Below are 24,993 nucleotides of genomic sequence, written 5' to 3'. Positions count from 1 at the left end.
ATTAATTTGCCTCTGCCAGTGGTATGCCCCACAAAAAGTCCATCAAACCTTGCAGGTCGCTTATCTTCAAGGCTACACTTGCTATGGTGAGAGAAGTGTATAGTCTCATTCTCGTTAGAAAGGGGTCACTTAATTAATTGTAGCATGATAACTGTTGTAAGATAACTTTTTGCCTCTGATATTTTTAGTTTCAGTCAAAACGACAATGTTCTCAAATAACACGGTTAATATTTTAAAGCCAACTCTGGAAACTAGGACAATACCAATCTTAAGCCATACCTCAGCTCGGTGGTGAAACAACCATCTATGAAGAGTCCACAGTCTTGATGCTTTATTAAATATTCCTCCCCATCCATTTCTTTCAAAAGTGATAAGAGATGAGGGACAGAACAAGGTGGAAGACCAAATGTTTGCCGGTAGAGATAGCACATTCGCCAGATAAATGTATTGCCGCCTGTGACTTCGATAACCCCGGAATGTTTAACGCATGTCTGTTCACTCAACGCCTCTGCCTCAGTATTTATCAGTGGACCTCTCTTGGAGGTTAACCCCTTGACCCGCATAAGCTTATGTCTTCTGTTTCGCTCCAGACATTGTGCTGTGGCGCATGTGAGATATTTTTTTTTTTTTAATGAATTGATTTGAAAGGTTTGTAAAATTTGTTGCAGTGCTGTCCTTCATCTTCACCCCTCATTCTTCTCCCATGCTTCTGCATCATTTTATTACATATCATTAGGAAGAAGCCACATCATTTAAAACCCTTCTTGCTAAAGCATTGAGCTTTTGAAAATAACAGAACAAAGTGAGAATTTAATCCATTTAATTGGATCTATTCGTTCATTAAAGTCCAACTGTTTGTGAGAGAAACCTTCAAGACTATGAGGGTAATATATATTGTATATTCTACATCAATTTGTCACCATATGCAAAATATCACTACATTGTGCAATTTATGCAGAGTAAGAGACAGTACTCAAAATGTGAATGGGAACTTTCAGCTGAATGAACATAAAGCCATACATGATGCCCTGAAGGCCTTGCATACAGTTATGCCATAATACTATTTTATTTTATTTTATTTTATTTTATTTTATTTTATTTTATTTTATTTACTAACTACACTTCCATACAAAACATAAAGATGTTTTTTTTTTTTCTTTGGAGGATGTACGGCATGACTCCAACCTGCTCCTTACTGTGGTTAGTATATGTTGTTAGAGTGTTTAAGGATTAGATGATAATACCGTATGGTGTAATTATGTTTCCCACTTATAGGTGATGGAGGTTGCAGCTTGTTCAAACAGCAATAACCGAAACAATCAGTATATGAAAGTGCAACTCCATTTGACCCTGAATCAGTGAGTGCTGATTAAACGACTTTGATCAACTTAAACGAAAACACATCCGGTTTTGAAGTGGAACATAGAACAGAGACTGTCGAAATATGGACATAAATCAGCGTGAAGATAAAAGTAATTTTCAACTCAAGAGACAAATTGGTGAATTGTGACTCATTTTCTATGACCAATCACCGAATGTCTGCATACTGCGCTTGCAAAATCAACTGTTTGCACTCCAGAACAAACACAATTCAAGGAGCAGGAAGTTGCCTAGTATGCGTTGCAGTCTACAGACATGTCATCTCTATTAATATTTGATGTGGTCAACAGAGGAAATATAGTACTCAGCTTTGCCTTGACTTTTATATTCAAGTTCAACCTTAAACCTGCAGTGAAATATTTCTAGTGTATTTGATTTCAGCCTCTTTAGATCCCTTGTGTTGTGTTTTTAGAACAAGGCTTTCACCAAATGTAGCAATTTAATCAAGACCCAATCACTCGCTCCCTTTTGTGATTTACGGTACATTCCCCCGATGTTAGAGTAGATCAAAGTGACCTCCATTGTTTGCTCTTCATCACTTGGACAACAAGACAATTTACTTTATTCACTTGGGGAAAGTATATACACATTATGTTCCACATTCCATCTTGTTCTAGTTTCTCAGGTGTGAGACAAAAGCAAGCGGTTGCTATGGCAGATTTGTCCTCCATTTGTCTTTGGATGTACTCTCAAAATATCCCCTTTCTGCTCAATAGATCAATTTCTGCCAAGGAGATGGGTCACTGATTCATTTTTCATTTAATTTGTTCTGTATAGATGGAGGATCAAATGGCTATAGTTATACTACTACATCTAACTACCAAATATGTATAAAAAATATGGGTATAAATAAATATTGTGTTCCACAGTTGGCAAGTTTTGTTTGGTTTAAAAAATATTTTTTACAGGGGTGGAAATTGGGCCGGTCCTTCTCAAATAGTTCTGCACGGAAGGTCGCGGTCCAATGCAAGGGGTGACATGCATCATTATTATTATTATTTTGCTTTTTATGGACATATTAGATTGTAATTGCACACCCACAACAGTAGGTGGCAGTGGTGCTCATGTATTGGTTTATTTTTTAACCAGGCAAATTGTTGCACTTCAAATATTCAGTAAAAAGCATTGTTAACAAAGTTCTTTGGTTTCTTTTTGTTGCTAATACAGGCTATGACGTTGTGCTTAAAGTTTCAGCGACAAATATTACTAATTTTAATTGTGGCAAACGGTTGGAAGGGTGTGAGGTTATAACGGAAAATAATTGAGAAGCACTGCATTCTATTTTAGCAATGACAAGAGAATGAGGTGCGAGTTTCCCCATCTGTTCTCTTCATCATGAAAAAAAAATTGCATTTTTCACCTGCTACGTGTTGATTGTGGAGCATTACATATGATGAGATGAAAAAAAAAGGATAATATAAAAAATGAGTGGATGGGTAAATGAATGATTATACCCCAAGATTGCTTTCTATTAATTTACATATCGTATTGTTATAGCGTGATTGATGATCATAACGTTGAGACAAAACAGCTGGTTAAATAAAATGAATTCCAAATGAAAAGTGTTATAGTGCGAATGAAGTGCAAGTACACTTTGCCTCAGGTTAGGTTAGCCTGTTTACTCAGGAAAATGTGATTGGCCATGAAGTCATTATTTTTAATTAGCTCTATCCACTCTGGCCATTATTAGCCATTTTACACAGCGGCATTACTGTCTTGTCAACAAACATTTGTACGCGTTGACAGATTGTTTTTCATAGCTGCTACACACAAAAAGAGGCATCAGGTTTTTTTTTTTCTTTAGATTATAAATCAGCGTTAGAGAACAATGAATCATGCATAATTGTTGAACTTTCCCTGAAAAAAAAAAAAACCTGCTGACACGTCACTAAACTGGATTCTTTGTGAATCACGCACGCTTTTATGTACAAGACATGAATAAATCAACTACAGTGTAAAATCTGCCACAGCCTGCAAGAGCAGTGCTGAATTGGTTCTTGAAAAAATAATCCTATCAACATCCTTCAAGCCTGTAGAGAATGTCACGTCACATCTTTGTATCAATGTTTTTTGAGCCGTTAAGAAATTGAACATATGCCTGGGCGGTAAAGCTAGAGGAAGTCAAACCAGGGATGACTAGAAAACACAGATAGAACATTTTTGACAAGACAGTCAAAGATAGAAACAGAAAATGATAAAGATGTTCATGCATCCTGTTAAACAAGAGAAGTATTGTTTTGTATCTTCCATTCATTACAAATGTCATTGAGTTAAAATCTCACTTTACCGTTGTGCTTTATCAACACCATTTGCATGTTGTACCCCAGTGATAATTCAATTTGTAATGAGATGATTAATCATGGTTGTCATTGCCTTAATTAATGCTTGTCACCGCTTAACAAGCACAAATACCAGCAGTGCCAAGCCCATCAAACATCTAATCACGCTTCAACATCTTATAAATTGTTCAAACATAAAATATATGAATGTGTAGCTAATTTAAAAAAAGAAAATCTGAAATGAAAAATAAATCATTGAAATCAAATCAAGAAATAAATTATTGTATAGTATTGCCTGACTTGTCCCGTCCTCTAGAAACCGAAAACCCCTCGCTATGCAAAAATGGCTCCTGGCTACTGATTTGCACCAGACTGGTGCGTGTGTGTGTGTGTGTGTTTGTCCGTCTGTATGCGTGTATACAACAGAATAAATAAAAGAGTGACAAAAACAGTTGTGTTTGCTGGTCTGGGGTTCATATTACGCAGAGGGCTTTCACAGCTGAAAAACTTTTAATTTGGAAATGGGAAAGTCAAACGAATGTTTCCTAGCTGAGGGGACAGAAAAAAAATCAGTGAACCTCATTTTAGGTGAAAAATCATGGTAGATAAATTGTGAGTAGTGTATGAAACGCTGGTATTCAGTAAAATAAATGCAAAACTTTCGAGTCGACATGCCTCACAAGTGAAGTTTCACTAACAGGTGTCAACTACAAAAGGAATATAGGGTTATTTACCAAACCCTGGTAGAAAAAAAAGGGGATTGAAATTTTGGCCCTGATGTCAAATGGGCCTGTTTTTTTCTTTTTTGTGGCCCCCATTCTGATATTACTAAGTTAAACTAAGTTGAATCTCAGTTTACCTTATGATTCAGCAGTTTTGAATTGGGATATCATTTTTGCTTGAGGAAAACTATAATTAGAAGACCAAACCCTGGCTATGAACTTCAGTCACTTCAAGCTTTCGCCTCCCAAAAGTCTGATCATCTCAATTCATTATCACTCTCTTATACCCACCCATAGCGCTGGGACCATTTCCTCTTTTCAGACTTTTTAGAATGTATTATCACTATTGATAATATTTTATAAAGTTAGATGATTAAAAAAAAATAAAAGTCCTCCATTTAAATGTAAATTTAATTATTTTACTCTTGATTAGTTTCTCTCCTTGAATTTCGCTGCTCATATACCGAGTGCTGTGGCACGTCCAAGGCTGTCCGTCTCGGCCAAATCAGTGAGATCAAGCGGGAAGCGACGCTGTGCTTTTTCATTTCAGGCTTTTTCACTGCGGCAACAATCACACCATTTCCCCATTCTGTCACCAACCAGGGCAGGCAGAGCTTATCATGTTATGTGGGTGACATTGCTCGCTCACTGTACTAAACCAAAAGCCCTGTTTCGTAGAAAAAATAAATGCACAAGGTTTTATATATATATATATATATATATATATATATATATATATATATATATATATATATATATATATATATATATATATATATATTTTATATATATATATATATATTTTATATATTATATATATATATATATATATATATATATATATATATATATATATATATATATATATATATATATATATATATATATATATATATATATATATATATATATATATTTTTTTTTTTTTTTTAAATGTAACTAAAGGAAAAAAAAGAGTTAGCTCATTGAAAATCCCCAACTCTATCACGTCCCCTTTTGTGCTAGTGATCCATTCACTAATATAAAATAGATCACTTTGCACAGTCAAAGCAAAGTCTGGGGCACGGAAGCACAGACAGAAATTACTTTCTATATTAGAAGGATTTTCAAATGTTTAATCTGCTGCTGTCGGCATGCATGCTGCGCTGTAAAGCTTGACAGGCGCAGCCGAAGTAACTAAGAAGCGCAGGAGATAAGCCGGAGCCCATCTCTACCTGAAACCCACGTCTGTCAGTATTATAGAAACAATAGAGAATGTATTTGCAGTTTCGACCGAACCCAACAATTTTACAGTGTAGTTAATCCATACGACCAAGAAGCTTCCATGAAAGAGGCTGGTTATCATTCACAATGACTTTTAATACTATTATTATATCTTAGTATTGTTAACCGCGAAGCATGTTAAGGAGAGGAGCTTATTTTCTGAATCTTTCTACTTGTTCCAATATGCAAAAAAAAAAAAAACACATTTGCCACCACTGCAAAATTGAACAGAAGAGTGAATGTAATGCCTTGTTTTTACAGTAAGTGTGAGAAGTCTAGAATATTCTGAAATGTGAGCTTATTAACACCTTGCAAACACCTTTGAACAACACTTGAACACAGTCTATTACCGTAATTTCCGGACTATAAGCCGCTACTTTTTGCTCAAGTTTTGAACCCTGCTGCTTGTTGTCCGATGTGGCCCATCTATGTATTTTTCGTGATTTTTGTGATGACTTGATCACTTGTACACTCGTAAAAAGGCTGTGGGCCGCTGTTGTGCGGCATCGCTTTGCTGGGTGGAGGGATATGTGACACGGTCACTGGGGAGAAGAGTGATGGCATGTCCATCCGCCAGACAAGTAGTGCCGTATAATTGACACAAAGAAGAGACAGAACGAGATCAAGACGGACATTACTGAAGAAAGGAAGCTTTTATACACAAACCCTCATTTTGGGGGACAAAAGAAATGCATATGATGCCGCTTTTAAGCTAGAGGCAGTCAATTTGGCTCTTAACATGCACTATAGCGGTTTCTTCTGGTCACTAGGGTGGACTGGGCTATTGTTGATGACCTCTTGTTGCGTGACGTCTACTCTGGAGCTATACGTGTAGCTCGCTAGTTTAATGTAACTTGGTGCTGTGTGCGTGAATAAAATTAGCATGAACAGATGGAAAATGGAAAATGCTAGAAGAAATGCATAAAAGCGACAACGAAAGAGAGACAGAGAAAGTGTGTGGCGGAGTATATCTGATGCTATTCCAATCGGACACTGAGGAGGAAGACTTTGATGGTTTCAGTGTACAGGATGAAGATGAAGACGGCTCTCAGTGACTTTTACTGGTATATTTTTTTAACCAGCCCTGTTAGTGCTGTGCTACCGTGTTGCTGCTTTGATACCGCCGTGTCTCAGTTACTTTACCGGTATGTTTTTTTTAATCCAGCCCTATTAGTGCAGTGTTACTTCCGTGTTGCTGCGGTATTACAGCTGCATCACAGGCAGCGTTTGGAAAGAAATGTTGAGGTATGTTATTAAAACTTTAAAAAGACTTTCTGTGTACCATCTTTCTTTGTAAATAACTGCTGCGGTATTACTGTTGCATCACAGGCAGTGTTTGGAAAGAAATGTTAAGGTATGTTATTAAAGCTTTAAAAAGGCTTTCTGTGTACCATCCTTCTTTGTAAATAACTTGTGGGCAGATGCGGCTTTTATTACGGTGCGGCTTATTTATGAAAAAAAAAATGTTCCCCTAATTTTTGCTCGTGCGGCTTATAATCAGGTGAGGCTTATAGTTCTGAAATTACGGTAGATGCCTTTCTCACAAGTCTGCCAAGTATTAAAAAAAAAAAAAAGCACATCTATGTTGTTTGGATTTGGATACACAGTAGGTGACAATTTTACAATGAGACTTTATGTTTACACTTAAGTCTTTTGGAATTGCATCCTCTGAGTAGTCCTACGGTATTGCTTCTTGTACTTGCGACGGCGTGTCCTGGACCCCAAAGGTTCCTCAATCATCTCGAAAGACCAAAATCATACTCTCCTACACGCAAAGTCTTTATTTCCTTAGTAGGTGTGAAAGGTTTTGTTGACACGAGTCAAAGGGCTGGCATCTGCTTGCAGATATAACACCACGCATACTCAACCTTGACACGGCTTGCCTCTCAGAGCATCCCAGAGGAACACGGGCATTCACTCGTTGACGCATGCTGTTTGCACACCAGATTCAGCCTCAAAACAAGACAGGAAATGTTCTTTAGAGGCAGCGTGATAACCTGAGACAGAGCTTACTGCCTTCCTCTTCTCCTCGGATGTAAATCAAGTTAATAAAGAACCTACTACTAGTTTGCAGTTTTTGTACCCATTTGTGACGCCGTCTTCGTTTGTTTTAACATCTGGCCTGATTACAACATTACAATCCGGCAATACAATGAACTGCAATGACTCAACATTCATTACACATCTTGCGGAGGAGGAAAGGATTACTCAGTTGTCATGAGACTTGGATGTGAAATGAGTAAAAATATTTTGAGATGAATGCTTTTGCTTGACTTTGTTCGGAACAGGATGAGTCACTTGAGCGACATTCTTCAAATTTGTATAACTCTAGGATGAAGCAATGTGACGTGGGTTGTCAAAAGCTCCATTTGCACACATTTAAGATTTAAACATGCAATGACGGTTTTATTGTTAAATGCAGACGCAGTTTCTTCTATTTTTGCAATTGTCTATGGAAAACTTGTTAGGCACGAGTCTTGGACACAAGATGGTCAGGGGTCGCCATGGCGAGTCAGTTGTTTGGCAGTTTTTCGCCCTTCCTGATGCCTTTCACTCATTTTTATCCGTGCTTGTTTCTGATACCGGCTGGACATTAAGGCACTGACCGGCATGGTGAAATTAATTATTAAAATGAATTAAAAGAACATATTCATTCATTCATTCATGTTACCCAACAAGAGCTTTTCATCCCGCATTATTTTGTCCTGACAGATCCCCCAAGTGAGCTACGCCTCCACAGCTCCAGAGCTGAGTGACAACACGCGGTATGACTTCTTCTCCCGAGTGGTGCCGCCTGACACCTATCAGGCTCAGGCCATGGTGGACATCGTCAAAGCCATGAACTGGAACTATGTCTCCACTGTGGCCTCCGAGGGAAACTACGGAGAAAGTGGTGTGGATGCATTCATTCAAAAGTCTCGAGAGGATGGTGAGTCTTTTGTTCTCAAACTACAAACACCATTTTGTGCAGGTTGCCAGTTAATCAGAGGACACAAACTGTATGGAGACAGATTACCATTCACACTCTCATACACAAGATCGCTGAGTGGGAACTGAACTCGCACTGACTGCACAGAAGTCAAGCGGGGGCACCACCAATTGTACTGTATATCATCCATGATCACAGTTTGATAGCTCCAGTAAATTGTTCAGAGATAAATAAATAAATACAGCTGTAAAATATTGTTAGTATAATGACACCCTGGTGTCATCATTTCGGGAAGTATTTTAATCCTGTATTGACAAACCAGATGATTTGCTCCACCTCAGAGTTTGTCTCTGAAACCAATTTGGGAAAAGAGCTGATAGAATCTATTAGTATATCTTTTAAAAAGTGCGGGCACAATTTCCAAGAAATCAGTGTCCATTTCCTTATAATCATGTTTTTGCCTCTCCTACAATCTAGTACAAGATTAAAGACTTGTTTAAGATTGAAGTAATTATTTGGCAATTGTGGGATAATATGAAACAAGAACGGGGAAACATAAAATACACTCAATGCAAGAGACGTAATCGGTGTCAAGTCAGAATCCAATAATTCAAATTGCTTTAACTGAAAACCACATTGCAGCCCTTCAAACCTTAAGCTTTACAACCAGGGAACAACATCCACGTTCCACCTGTTCCAGCTCCAGTTACCGTCGTTCTTTCTACTGTTTGAAGTCACGTCACAGTCGGCATGCCAGGAAGATCAAATGCAACGTGTCTGCTCCATCCTCGAAGCTGACTTGTTTCATGAGCATTGGCAACATTTGTCTTCTGCTTTATGAATACATCACTGTCACTTGGTGTTATGTACATATACTATATATATTGAACGTAAAGCCAGTTACACCCAAAACGACTCACAAGGTCAAGCTTGGCGTGCTGATAACTGATGTGACGTTTGCGCGCTAGCAATATTATTCGAGCAGAAAGCTTGCAAAGCGCTCGGGCGAACGTTGTTAACACCATAACAGTTAATGTCTCATTGGAGGTTGTGAACATTATTTATTGTTCCTGGGAAGTGAACTTGTGTCTCCTCTTACATAAGCTTGTCTATTATACATTGTTGTACAAGCTTTACGGGAGTTATTTTTAAATTGCGAGCCTTCTGTACACATTAGTAGCGGAGTACATTACATTGCATTAAAATGATGAATACTTGTGTTCAAGATGCTATTACTGACATCTTGGTTCTGAAAATAGCAATATAGAGGAAATTGTACTTGACCTGTTTCTGTCCCATCGATTGCTTGACTTGAAAACCACGGCAACCACAACTACTGGATTAGCCGGAACACTATCCTGCTTATTTTAGCAAAATCATTGCTGCTCACGTCACCATTTAGTGTACACAAACATTGCGTCTCCTCTGGCAATGTTTATTTTGTGATGTTGAAACAGCATGGGGAGCCCCCCGAATGAAGAGAGGACCGCTGCTGAAAATAGTCTTCTTTAAGACTTGGCACCAAAAGGCAAGATTTTCATTTCGACACGTTCTCATAGCAACATCAGTGAAATCCTCCAGTGGGATGAGGCTTCATTGTCGTTACGGAAGATAAGATGAAACACTTTTCCGATCTGATGCCTCGCCGCTGTCATCCTGCCTTGTTTTCAATGCTTGCGGTTCATGCTTGCTCAGTGGCTCCTTGTCTGTGTGAGCTTCTCTTTGAAAAGCCCTCGTATCTCCTGTGTCCTCAGAGAGCACACAGACGTGTGCAGTAATAGCAGCTGACATGTCACTTTATTCTCTCATGAAAAGTGTGACACCTTCACAGGAGAGTGTGCACCTGTCATTGTCTGCTGGAATCATCACATTGGTCTGGGAAGGTGATGCTTGGCTTTTGTGTTTTCCCTGATGTGATTTTGCCATATAAGGATCATTCTTGAAATATTTTTTGGGGTAATCTTAATTGACAGTTGAGGTTAAGGAGAAGGTCAAAAAGAGTGTATTCCCATCGTGAGCGGGGAGATTATGCAAATATTTAACATGAGGGGTGCATACTTCACCTTTTGTCGTGAGAAAAATGACAAAAGGAAAGATCATCTGACAACATATTATTCTTAACACTGTCTAAAAGGGTAATTTTGCTATTCATGTTTGGGTTCAACAAGTAGAGCTGCTTTTGTTGGTGTCTGAGGGATGAAAAGATTTCGCTGGAACGTACTTCACTTTTCCAAGCCATCTTTACTTTTTCAGAAAAGAAAAGAGAAAAGGACAAAGATGTAAGCATGTGTTCAATTCAGGGTTACTATTTGGTTATTTTTCCTTTATGTATTTTCTCATTTTATTTTGGTTCATTTTTGGATTGTTAAACACGGCGGTTTTGATACGACTGAAAAGCCAGTCTCAGAACTCTCTCTCTCTCTCTCTCTCTCTCTCTCTCTCTCTCTCTCTCTCTCTCTCTCTCTCTCTCTCTCTCTCTCTCTCTCTCTCTCTCTCTCTCTCACACGGCAGTTTTGATACGTATTAGATTGAAACTTTAGGTAGAGATGAGCACAGAAACTCATATTTGAGTCAATTTGTCAAGCTATAAGTATCCCATCTTATCTTTTACCTTTCTATCTTTCCATGTTCAACTGTTTAAGTTGTTCAGCGGCACGGCAAAGCTGAAGCCTTTCCCATCTTACGGTGTGCATTAAACAAACTTCATTCTTTCCCACATTGGCTGCACCAATTTCTCCTGTGTGTATCACGACGTCAGTGACTAAAATCTTTCTTCATAACATTAATTGTATTTGGATGGCGCACATTCTAGTGTACACAGAAGGCAATGGCATTGAGAGCAACATTTTGTCACATTAATAATTGAACAAAAAAAAAGTTTAGTAAGAATAATTTCTATTTCATCATGGAAATGCCTTGTGTCAAGTGCGGCCTCTGCGGGAGGAGTACCGGGGCTTGCCGGAGGCAAAATTTCTGGTAAACCCTCTAACACAAACAAGTACTTTATTATTTGGACCTTTCACAGGGAACAAGGACATTCAAGAACTTCAAGAGCAGCAATGAATAAAACAAGGTGCCGGAAAATTATTCTCTTGTAGTCAATTAGGTCTAGTGAGTAATTATCAAAAGCAGCATTGTTTTTCAAACACATTTTACATCATGTGAATTGTTGCAAATGTTTTTTTTTCTCTTTAATCTAAAATTGTGTACATCATTTAGAAAATCTTCCGACATAAATTTAAATAATTTACACCACAATAAAGAAATACTGCGAGGAGAAAATGGGCTGTTACCATGACAACCACAGCGAATGCTGTATAGTTTGCATATGCACATTCAGACGTGCTGTTCCAAGTGCTTCGCCACACAAAGCTATTTATCATGTCCGCAGCATGGTGGAATACAGAATCGTGTGGTGCTCAGAGACAAAAATGAGTCCTAAATGCATGTTGTCAACTTTGATTGACTTTTAATGAGCATTTTCACCATGCGAGCCATCACATCAAGGCCCCCCGTTTTTACTTTAGTGCTATGCACAATTGATCTTTGTGTTGCCTGCGTGTTCTTTTTTTTTTCCACTGTTTTTTCACCAACCAATAAACATCGCTCAATAACTATCACAAAAAAATGTTTTGGATTGACAATCTCATCAACGTATTGACTTATCAATATGTTTGTGATTGTGGTTTTTGTTTGCAGTGGTGTGGGGGTGGCACTGCTTCATGCTGAGTAGCATTTCTAAAATGTTGCCCGTCTCACCTAACAGCCGCTGTGATTCTGTGGTTACAAACAAAATGTTGCCGCAGACTTGCTGAGCAGGCAAAATCATGTCAATTGTGGTATACGCCGAGATCGGGACACTTGCTTACTACAAAATATATCCAAAAGGAAATGTGCAGGTCAACATACCCACAAATCAACTAGTTTAGCTCGAAACTTGACATACTAGAAAATAGTTTTATTTTTTTTAATCTTTTTTTACAGACAGACAAATCTTTTATGGCAGCGACTGTGAGTCAAAATAATCTTATCTTCTATTAGTTGTCATGGTTGTCGACAAAGTGGGTTCATGACTTTTGTATCACAAGACAGAAAATGATTCACATCAAATCTTCATGACATAATGTTTAACTTATCAAAGTCAAAGTCAGCTTTATTTTATTTATCAGACCTACTTTAGCTTTTCTGTTAAAAAGGTCCACATTTTAAAGCGACCATGTCAAAATGTAGGCAGGACCTCTGTGGGATTCATTGTCATGCAAAAGGATGTTTTCAGTGTATTATTTTGTACAGACAGCGTGCATTATAGTTACAGTGGTGTCGTTTCTAGTCGTGTATTAAATTATTTCTACCTTTGGGTAATAAATTATGTGATTTTTGCTGATACCCTTTGTAACCAAGGTGGTGCAGTCGGTATTATGTAAATCACAAATGCATACCCGTCACATCGAATATGGAAAACATAGCTGCAACGAGAAGGTGAAAACCCAGCTCGTTCTACCAACGGTATTTAATTTACTGACTTTTAAACAGAATTGCGGGCTGTAGGAATTTTTTTTTTGGACCGGAAAAGTCGCCCCAGGCAGCCCTTAAAGAAGCTTGGCCCACCAGGAATTCTCCCTGTGCTCCAGGCTTGCCACTCTGGGCCTGAATGTTGACATCTGATACTATTCACAATATTCTCAATTAGCTTTGTCCATTGCAAGTTTCAACAATGTAGGGGATAAACGGAGAGCATCCACTTTCACTCATAAGCCTCCAGTATGTTGACGTGAGAGCAGACTTGCTGACAGATGAAACCGGTTGCCATTCGGCTTAAGAAAACAGCAATGCCAACACATGTTGTTAGTTGATCCATCAACTTTGAGGCCAGAGTGTGACTAGTGCTAAACTTTACGGGACCTTATTGCATTGTTAGCTGTGTCATCAATATACTGTAAGCTTGAGCTGATTTCTTTGCTGCCAGTGTCCAAAGATTAAGACCATGTTGTTTATAAAGCCTGAATCTCACTGAGGGTTTGTGCACGTAGCGAATGTTGGGATTTCGTTCCTAAAAGTTTGCAAAGATTGCAAACAGTTTTACTTGTTACAAAGACATACTGAACAAGCTTTCACTTAAAATATTCAATAGTATATTCTAGCTATTATAGCTGAAATAAACCTAATTTAGCGAAACATTATGGCAGCTGCGCAATGCTTTTCTACTGTCTGACCTCTTTTAGAAAAAAAATACACTGAAATGAATTGGCGGCTTTATTCGTATTGCACGTATGATACACAAGACGCCACAATGTGTTTCACACAAGCAAAGAATCATTTTGTAGCCTACCTGTCTTATTAGAAGACTTAAAAATATATCTGTATATAGAAAATTATTTACAGTTTTAATAATAGTTTTGATGCCATTCAATGGTTTTGACAGAGATACACGGCTAACATTATGTTTATTGTTGTGTAGCGTGTGTGATTATTCTGCAACATACTGAGCGATATTTCTAATATCTCAGCAGCAGGTCAGTGTCTGTCGATAAATTCAAAGCAATGTTCATAAGAAAGTTATTTGTGGCTCCGCAGCCTTCGGTAAATGTAATAGGGTATTACATCGCAATTGATTGCTCAAGGAGAAATATATTCCTTGTTATGCACACCATGTAAAAGGAGGGTACAACGTACTCGCTTTTTTCTTTTAAACTAAAGAATGTTTATGACCATCAAAAATGAGTGGGGTTGCTGGACCAAGTAAGAAGCCAAACCGTGTCACTTTCATACGGAATGGGAGTTGGACTCTTTTTTTTACCTCGTTGACTGGGTTGACAATCCCTTTAGCACAGCTCCATGCAGAACGCAACCCTAGTCAACCCCAGTTTGTCGCAGTATCTTATATTCTATGCGCCTTTTAATACAGTGCGCCCTATATATATATATGAAATAATTTCTAAATTCACTGAAGGTGCGCCTTATAATCAGTGCACCTTATAGTGCAGAAAATACTTTTTTTTTTTCTTTCAATTCACTTTGCCAGTAAGCAAGTCAAAGCATCCCAGCATGTGCCGACTGGGAAGCAGGAAAACATGTTGCAATCTTAATTAAGACAGAGCCCACATTCAACTGCATAAATTCTTTGTGATAGTTTACCAAATCAGAGGGATGTATTATTTATTTGCCAATGTTGAGCTTCACTGTCTTTTTGTTCACTTTGTGAATTTTTGTTGGGGGGTTTTCATCACGCTGTCCCATAGGCTGTGGATATTCGTCACGTTGGATTACTGGTCCGGAGCCAGGCATACAGTGCGGTCTGCACAGGGCTTTGAAAGTCTCCATCAAAGCTGATGGGAATTCACAGCTCTGTAATTATTAAGTGTTTCTTATTAAATGATTGAAAAGAAGCTGTAATTTCTTTTTCCTCTTTGCAATGCAATGTGAAGATCATATTTGTCATGTTTCTTGCCAAGTTCAACAATTAATTCTGTTTATTGTGGGTGTTGTTCTATCATTGGAACCCTTAGTTCAGAGCTTTTGTTCAATTGCAATGAGCCAATATGCAGACGTGAGCAACGATCAAGGCAGCTACTCACCCGCAGGTGTCAACCAAAAAGTAATATTTGTTGATGTAATCGGGCAAACGATGGAAGACATGAGAGAAGAGCCTTGCCGTCTCCTTTCCTGTGGCTATTTTTAGAACTGGTTTTAGATGGCGCTCAGCTGTTAGGAGCAATGAGTGTTGGGAGAGAAATACACTCCTCATTAAGTTTTTAAGAGTGGCCGCTGCAGTATAGTATGGGATCCTTCAATTTGTCCGTTTTATTGTGTGTTTCATGGCATGATTAGTCTGGCATGGCTTCAGCAGGTCATGCAATAAATAATTGGACTGGAATTGCCAATTTCCAGTGCTTATATTTTTATTACTCTTATCATACATGACAACACTGTTATTTACAGTTTGCTTTACATGCTGACACTTAACCAAAACTGATTTTCTCATAAGGATGAATGTTCATGCTCTTATTGCATCAGCAGCAAGCAAGCGTCCTCTCGCTTTATCAAAGATGGGCGGGGCTCACCCCGGAGTACGGGTCTGTCACAGTGTGCTCATTAACGTGGCAAGAAAGATTATGTTGCCACCCGCTTATTTATTGGTTGAATCTTTCCAAGCGAGAATCCACATGAACTACCGAACAAATGATGTCTGTCGACGGCAGATTGTTCAGCAAAGTTATTTATGAGCATCTTCACAAAAAACAGGCAAATGCTGCTAAAAGAAAGTGTTTTACTTTGAGCCACTGACAATTTGAGTTAATCGCTGTATGGTAGAATCAATTGTGGTGAATCAAATTTAGTGATACAACTTCTTCTGGCACCTAATTGACTCAAGAAAAATAGACTGTGATCTGATTGTGTAGAATCATTTGTAGTATGTCCGGAGGTGGCAAAGATTTATTTCATGTGGAAAAATTATTTGAGAAAGGTCACAGCCTAGATCAAGTCATCTATCTAATTTATGCAGGGGCCCAATGCAACTAGTTTCCCCCCCCCCCCCCCCCCCCACTTTATTTAATTTGATAACCACCACAGGTTTGTTATTTAATTTCATATCAACCATGACTTACTGCAGAGGACATGATCCAATGCTAAAGAAGCCCAAAAAAAACCTGCCAATGTAATGTACAATCACTTGTCCTGATTTACAGGCCAATGTAGCTTTCAAATGATTACTTTCATATTAACTGGTGATTTTACACTTAATTGTGTTTATTGGTTCTACTTGTTTTTAATTCTATTCCTGCTGTTTTGACTCAAAGAGCCTTAAATTGGACCCTTTGGATAATTTTCACCATCCATTCTTCAACTGTCAGAGAAAAGGTGTGACACTGGCACAAGCTGTAACTGCCAGCGTGAAGGTCACTTTGAGCTTTGATTCTGCAGGTGCTGTCACACCTCGCCTCTCATGTCACACAAAGTGACAGGAGTCGTGCAGCATTATTATTTGGCCTGCAACCTACCAGGACTTGAGAGGGACCAGTTTCCTTCTTAAGGTGTCATGTAGTTGAAAGCCACCTGAGTTTGGTTTTACAACGGCCACAGCTTGTAACTTTGCAATCATTCTAAAATTTTGAGCCTCCAGAGCTTTTTTTCAAAAGACAAACACAAACAAACACAAAATGTTAAAAGTCTGATATTTGTAAGTGTAATCTGATTAGCTATTAGAAAACATGCTTCCTGGGTGTAAAACTGCTTTGGATGATGAAATGTCCCTTTTACTAGTTTTGAAATCACAAATAAATAGTTTAAAAAGATGAATAGCAATAACAATTGCCTTTTATAAAAAGTGAAATCAATTTGTAATTTTAGTAATGACGCAAAATCGATGCAAAATTTGTCTTCGGGGGCCACATAAAATGATGTGGTGGGCCGTATCTGGCCGCCGGGCCTTAAGTTTGACACCTATGCTTTAGAGCGTCTTGAAATTGTTGGATTGAATCGTCAAACTATTTTGAGGCAGCATAAATTTGACTACAAAAACTGTCGGATGTACGTACTATATTTGCACAGGGGTTTTTCTGTAAACAGTAATCAAAAAGTGAAGAGACAGATTTAGGTCAGTTCTTTTATCACAAGTTCAGCAACGTCCTTCCAGTCCAGGGAAGACTTCTTTCAATGACCAATATGAAGATGCACACATTGACAAAAGATTGTGTTAGCAGAGAATCAAATTGCTTTGTTAACAAAATAACTAACAAACCAGTCAAGTGCGTTGTGGCCCAACTCCCAGCGGCTGGACTCTTATCCCCTTGTCTCCTCCCTCTATTCTCTTCCGAGTTGGCTGGCGGCTACCAGTGATGTGAGGAGAGACGAAAAGGAAGGGATGAGTGCTCTGCTTCCACATAGCAGATGTTGTGGGAATGGGGGACTGAAGTACCGGTGAAGCAAAGGCATAGAATTCAATGATTGATAGAGTCTCAGAGAGCAGAGAACCACTGCTAAATTTCCCATGAGCCTCTAAGAGTAGTGTAAGTGTAATGATAGAGAAAGGGGGACTGATAACCTCTACTTCAGTTTCACCAAGGCTTTGCCTATCCATGGCCATGGAGAGAGTGGAAATGGTACAAATGGACAAATAATTGCAAACGTCTATGATGTTTCTTCTGTTCTGCATACACTTGAATACAAGATAGTACATGTACGTAGACATAAAAGACTCACTTGTTCCATCTATTTTCTTCTGCTAATCTCGGGTAGGGTCACAGGGTTAGCAGCTTTGGTACGGACCTTTTTTTCTGGCCCCGGCCACTTCATTCAGCGCTTCCGGGGGAATTCCGATTCCCAGGCCAACCGGGAAACAGTCCTGGGATGTCCCCAGGGGCTTCTCCTGGTGGGATGAATGTGGTTCCACAGACTACACATTGTATTATAGTGCAGGCCAACGGTTAAGCATCAGGCGTGACTTTTCATGTATATGATTAGAGTTAGTTTCACGGTAGCCACTATTTTCCTCGCCTCATTTCACAAATTTGAGGTCAGACTTTTCCACGCATTTCTGATGTCAGAGTTGTGTGTATGCTGTGAACTCACTAAGGTCTCATTCCTGCATTGATTGTTTATTCGTTTTGATAAGGGTCAACGGAATAGCATTCATTATCATGTACTAAGTCCCTTTGGAATTTTGACAAGATGCTACATAAAATTAAAGTCGTGCATGGGGAATTTAAAAGCCTCATTGGTGACCAATCCAATGTCACCTTTTGACTGTTGGTCAATAGCCGATCATCTCAAAGAGAACATATACTCTCTCTACCACTCAGAGGGCAATTATTGAAGTGTATCCCAAGAATAAATCATTGAATTAACTGGACAATACAATGGATTTTTTTCTAATGCATTGAAAGACCAAAGGCGGCTCGGTGGCGCACTGGGTAGCACGTCCGCCTCACAGTTAGGAGGGTGCGGGTTCGATTCCACCTCCGGCCCTCCCTGTGCGGAGTTTGCATGTTCTCCCCGAGCCCGCGTGGGTTTTCTCCGGGCACTCCGGTTTCCTCCCACATCCCAAAAACATGCTTGGTAGGCCGATTGATCACTCCAAATTGTCCCTAGGTGTGAGTGCGAGTGCGAATGGTTGTTTGTCTCTGTGTGCCCTGCGATTGGCTGGCAACCGGTTCAGGGTGTCCCCCGCCTACTGCCCGATGACGGCTGGGATAGGCTCCAGCACGCCCGCGACCCCCGTGGGGACTAAGCGGTTCAGAAAATGGATGGATGGATGAAAGACCAAATTCCAGAATGTCAAAGACAAAAACAATGAGTCCACTTGAATAAAATAAGTCCACCGCTATCCCTCGCACTAAACACAGAATCTCACTAAAGGTTGGACTATGAAACTGAAGTTATCATTGGCATTTTAACAACAAAATGTTTTATAATCGTCTCCCTTTTTAGGTGACCTCTGCATTTCCCAGTCTGTGAAAATCCCACGTGAACCAAAAGCTGGGGAGTTTGACAAGATAATTCGCAGGCTAAGTGAGAACCCAAACGCCCGGGTGGTCATTATATTTGCCAACGAGGATGACATCAGGTAAGTTAAATTAGATCATGTTGTGTCGTCATGTGTAGTTTGTGTCTTGTTGCGTATAATCTTAGCTACTCCAATATTTGAAGCATTATATGAGTAACGTTTCACTAAATGTTTCTACAATTTTATTGAAGAGTACATCGTAAAATGAATGCCTTTGTCATTCAAACAAACAGGTTTCCATTTATTGAAATACTAAAGTCCCCCTTGTGCCAACTAAAATATATCTGTTCCAATTCATTATCTGGTTTTAAGACTGATTGTCTCCATTAAAAATAATTAGTTGTAGGCATAATCATCACACACAGTACTGTTGTAGCTTTGTAAGGGAAGTTGTCCCCTGGCAAGCACTTAGTAGGCTAGTGTATTTCTCGGGGCCAGTGAATTAGGGCGGTCCCTTGGTGATAACAGGGCCAGAAGTCCCGCTGCTCATTGACTTAATCCCATCCAGATAACGGCTCCTTGTGTGGATATATAGTAATTACCCAAAGCCAGTGGGATCTGATCTGCACATTTCCGCTGCATCCTTGAACCCTATGCAGTTAGCTCTGAATAGAGTGTCCTATTAATGAAGCGCAAGGTACATTGCACATTGCAGATAAATTACTTTGGGTTTTGGAAAAGAAGACTTATGTCTTTAGTTGAGTGGGCTTGTTGCGCAACATTGGTTTTGCTGGTTTCTTCAACTTGTCTGTCAAATTTATTATTTCAGAATTTGGATGCATGTTGTTGAAAACAATGAAAATGGAACCCTGTAGTTGTACTGTTACAATTTCAGTCGGACTAATTAATTGGGTACTTGTTGCATTTAATTGCTATAAATAGGGTTGATATTGCAAAAATATGAATTAAATAAAAACATAAAATAAATAAATAATATAATATTTATATAAATAATATGTATATAATATTAAAATATATAATATATAATTGTAAAAAATGGAATGGGGGAGGGGAACTCAAAGTACAAAGTTCCCAAGTGGAATACATACTTTTACTTCTCACTTAAACATTCCACAGCTCACTTATCTGCCACCATTGTCATGTGGTGAGAAAATCTATTCCTCACAATTTGGTCTAAAGGGCACATAACACAGTTGTGGAAATTAGACTTTCCCCCCCCTATTATTCCTCATCAAGTACACAACCTTGTGGTCATAAAAATGGTAGACCCCCCCCCCCCCCCCTCCAAGGATATAGTGGCCTTGCATGGAATTTTTCAAACTGATAATATTTCTTCTGACAGCTAGTTCCGAGTATAAAGGATGCATCTACAATACAATAAGTTGCTTGTGTTGTAGGAGCATTGAGGGTCAGTAAAGCCGCACAGGCCAGATGGCATTTTAAAATTTTGATGTCGCTACACTCCAGCTTTCAACTGCGCCTGCACAGGGCCTTATATTTACTTCCATTGGCAGCAAGCCTGGACAAATGTGGCACGGGGGTGATTGTGCAAAAACCTGAATGTACTCTAAGGATATTTTCCGCCTTTGGAGGCCACTCATTTCTATTGCCTTTATATGCAAATACACCTAGAGTCAATAGAGTATTCTAGACCTGTATAATGCCTTTGCTGACTCTTTGGGGTGCAATTGAATAACAACCATATGCTTTCAGGTGATGAATGCCTGCTTGCATTAAATAGATCACCAAATAACAACATGCTGCCCAAATTTACAAAGCCTTTCATGTCTTCTAGGCGGCTGCTCCAAGCGGCAAAGAAGGCCAATCAAACAGGACATTTTATCTGGGTAGGTTCAGACAGCTGGGGGTCCAAAATCTCCCCAATACTGAACCAGGAAGAGATGGCTGAAGGTGCTGTAACCATCCTGCCGAAACGACAATCCATCAAAGGTGCTGTGAAATTAGAACTATACTTGAAAAACATTATATATTATGTATAACATTCCACCTACACACATAGTATTGACAATACCTTGAGAAAAAATATAAAACATGTTGCATAACTGACATACCGTATTTTCCGCATTATAAGGCGCACCTATAAGGGGGCGGGGGGGTTAGGGCGTTACTCTTAGGAGCAACAAAGAACCCAATCTTCACTCTGTCGGAGTTCAAGCCTTCCTCAGAGCAAAGAGGAAAAATCCTTCATAATGACAACCATCTTTGCAGCAATCCACCAATCAGGTCTGTAGTGGGACCAGATAGAATCAACTCCTTAGTTCAAGGTAGAGATAAGACACCCTTGATTTCGCCTAAAATCCCCGCCATGGTTGATTTTAAAGACAAAAGACGAAGTTTGACATTTTTTATATGAATGCCAGGCGATATGTTCAGAAAAGTTGGCACCGCCCAACAAGTAGCATCGCAACGATGCATAGTAGTGTGGGAATATTTTTTTGGGACAGCAAATGGGAGATTAGTCAGAATTGTGGGAAAGTGAAGCAATATACAGATCATCTCGGATGAATACCTGCTCCAGAGCCCTTTTGACTCAGACAAGAGCGATGAATCATCTTTCAGCATGACGAAAATCCTTAAACCCCTAGCCAGTATATCAAAAGAGTGGCTTCAGGACAACTCTGTGAACATTCGTGATTGCTCCATTCAGAGCCCAGACCTGATCAGTCACAATTGATTGATCGCTCATTGCAATGTCTCCGTCAGTGAGATAAGTTCCAGTTAGCGGCACTGGTCTTCTCACCATTACAATTGTATTTACACACTAACTTTGATTATGACACAGATTGACTTTGTGGAAAATAACTAAAACAGTTGATTTAGGTCTTTAAGTATATTTCTGAAACTTCTCTTTTAGGGTTCGACCGCTACTTCATCAGTCGAACACTGGAAAACAACAGGCGAAACATCTGGTTCGCCGAGTTTTGGGAGAACAACTTCCAGTGCAAACTTAGTCGACATGCCGTGAAGAAAGGCTCTGGCATCAAAAAGTGCACAAGTGAGTACACACGCAATAAAACCAGCTGCACTCAGGCATAGGAATGCTCTCAATCAATCACCATGTAATTTGAGGTAAATTTATAAAGCCTCGGGGATTTCAGAAGCACAGTTCACACTCATATCCATCCAAAATGTAATGGATGTAGAGAAGCAAAGGTGAGCCTCTAATTTTGTTGAAATGAATGATTTTGTGTGTGCTGCCTATCTTGTGGAAGACGACAAACCCCATGCGCTGAAAACATAATCGAAAGTAAATCCAATAAAGTATGCTGACAACAAGCCTTTAGGACATTAAAGTCAGAGGGATCCCCCAGACTGTCTCCCACTGATTCAGTGTGCGACACTGCAATGCTCGCAGGCTGATTTGCAGCTACGGCCAGTAATGGTTTAATCACATGCCTAACAGATGCATTCCCAGCATGGTAAAGAGTCGCAAAACACAAAAAGAGGAGAGAGGTTTTCATCTGCTAATACATTTGCACCAGCCCATTTCCTGTTCAACCTCTGTAACTAATCCTCATTGTGCTCGGGAGACATGGGCTGCTCGCATACGCACATAGCGCTATACAGAATATAAAGTCAATTCAAAAAACATTTCCTATGATTTTTTTACATAATGTTGTGTCAGAGTGCTTGTGATAGAAGAATATTTTATAATCCATCCATTTTTTGAACTGCTTTATCCTCATGAGGGTGATGAGCTTGTTGGAGCCTCAGCAGTCTTTGGGCAGCAGACGGGATGCCAATCGCAGTATTTTTGAATCATTATGGCATTTAATACATAATTAATATCATGCACCAAACAGCCGCAACATTATGACGAATTGCACCGAATCATGTTCTGCCATTACAATGATCCTAATGTTCGGTTTCAATTGACACTATGAGAAAGGTATTCATTAACCAATATGAAAGAGCGCTGCAGTAAATATGGACATAAACAAGTCCATTGCATCTGGGACTACCATCAAAGCAATCATGTAAAAGAACATTGGAGAACTTAGGATCCTTTTATTTTATAATAATGTTAACATCATCCTCATTTGCTGATAAAAGAAGCTGATAGTAAATAGCAGTTATTTGTAATGATGGAACTAAGTACAAGGCCCACGAATAAGTGGCAATATCATTTGAGGATGTACAAAAATTACAATGGGAAGAAAAACAAACACACTCACTCGAACTCTGCCGAACCCCTGAAAATGATTCAGCCCTCTATTGAACGGGTTCAATAGAGCCCAGGTTAAGAACCACTGGACTGGAGAATGTAATATTCTTCATGAGCCAAAATAATTAGATGACCATGCAATTATTTAGGACATTATTCTCTTTCCAAGTCTGACCTTGTGCACTTTTCATGATTGGTTAAGTTAATAATGAACATGGAAGCAAAGAGCTTCACGTATGCTTGAAAGAATATATATATATATATATATATATATATATATATATATATATATATATATATATATATATATATATATATATATATATATATATATATATATATGTATATGGAAGACGATATATATATATATATAGATATTTCATTCTGTATAAAATTATTCCGAAATGTTATTTAATCAGGATACCGTGCTTATGATCGTAAATAAAAAAAAAAAGGTGTGTCTGCTGTGAGATTATTTAACCTGATACCTCGAGCATCGGTAAAGCATGGAAATGATTGGTCTGGCTGGAAAGCTGCTTTTCCAAAAGTCAGCAAGGTTGAATGATAGCCTTGGGGTTCGGACTAAATCATCAACATCCATGCCCCTGGGTGTCTCAAACACTGCCAACATATACGCCGTTGCCTTCTGTTGTGCCGTTGTTGTGCTTTTATTTTCTCCTTGACGGGTTCTCTGACTTTGAAAAAGAAGTGAAAACACACAACTTGAATTGTATAAAATCTAACACAAATGACTATATGTACCTGTTGCTGTTTTGTTTTGTCCAGCAGAATTAGCTCATACCGTATTGGCCCCAATGTAAGACGACCCTGATTATAAGACGACCAAATTAATTTATATATATATATATATATATATATATATATATATATATATATATATATATATATTTTTTTTTTTTTTTAAATTTATTTATTTATTTATTTTTTGTTTTTTTGTTTTTTTGGGGCGGGGCCGAATGTACTCGTAGAACTACCCTTTTATGTGACCTTTTAGGTCGCATGCTCTTTGGAGTCTGGAGCTAAAACTGGATTTAGCAAGACATTAAAACCTGGGGGATACATGACTGCTCAGTATGCTGAAAGGTCAGACATATACAGGACAGCATGATCACCCAAAGGCATCAGATCATGAGCCTCACTCCAAAATATAAAACTAAACAAGCAATATTAATAGTAAAATATATAATAAAAAATTGTAGCAGTGAAAATAAAATAAACCTTCAGGTTACAAGGATTAAATGTACATTGAACTTCTTGCAGGCAAGAAGAGAATTCAATAATTCTTTCCCCACAGACACACAGTTCACACTGTTTCACACTATTGAAGCATAAAATGTGATTCAGTTTTACACAGACGGAGGGTCATGAATTGCTGATATAACCTTGAATGTGTCACAAGCCAGACAAATGTTCCACGCTATCATGGTTTTGTCAGTCGCTTAGGTCCATAAAGGGCACGACATTGGTCAAACCATTTCTACAAAACACAAAAAGTCCATATATAATTATTTGCCCTGCTTCATGATCATTGGATTAGATTTAACCGATGAGAATGCCTGCTTCATTTAATGTAGTCTGACTGGCCAGTAAGGTTTCAGTTTGAACGAAGCTAGCTTTGCATCCTTGCAGGCGTGAGTCATTAAGGCGAGTCATCAAAACCACAGCCCAATTCTCACATTCACATAATGCATCAAGAAAATAAATAAACAGTGTTTGACATGCTGTTTGATTCTCTCAAATCTCTCCAT

At 38.8% G+C, this 24,993-nt stretch overlaps 1 protein-coding gene across 1 annotated transcript in view; it reads left to right on the top strand.

Annotated features, from left to right (window-relative positions):
- The window catches only part of LOC125988495 (metabotropic glutamate receptor 4), an 87,622-nt gene that overhangs the window by 48,945 nt on the left and 13,684 nt on the right, over window positions 1–24,993 (top strand). The window contains exons 3-6 of the mRNA XM_049753784.1: window positions 8,357–8,573; window positions 19,002–19,137; window positions 20,834–20,988; window positions 21,914–22,054. Coding sequence (XP_049609741.1) covers window positions 8,357–8,573; window positions 19,002–19,137; window positions 20,834–20,988; window positions 21,914–22,054 — 649 coding nt within the window. The remainder of the gene's footprint in view (window positions 1–8,356; window positions 8,574–19,001; window positions 19,138–20,833; window positions 20,989–21,913; window positions 22,055–24,993) is intronic.

The sequence above is a fragment of the Syngnathus scovelli genome, chromosome 2 (genome assembly GCF_024217435.2).
Source record: "Syngnathus scovelli strain Florida chromosome 2, RoL_Ssco_1.2, whole genome shotgun sequence".
Lineage (NCBI taxonomy): Eukaryota > Metazoa > Chordata > Actinopteri > Syngnathiformes > Syngnathidae > Syngnathus > Syngnathus scovelli.
This window is presented reverse-complemented; position numbering and strand designations above follow the sequence as displayed.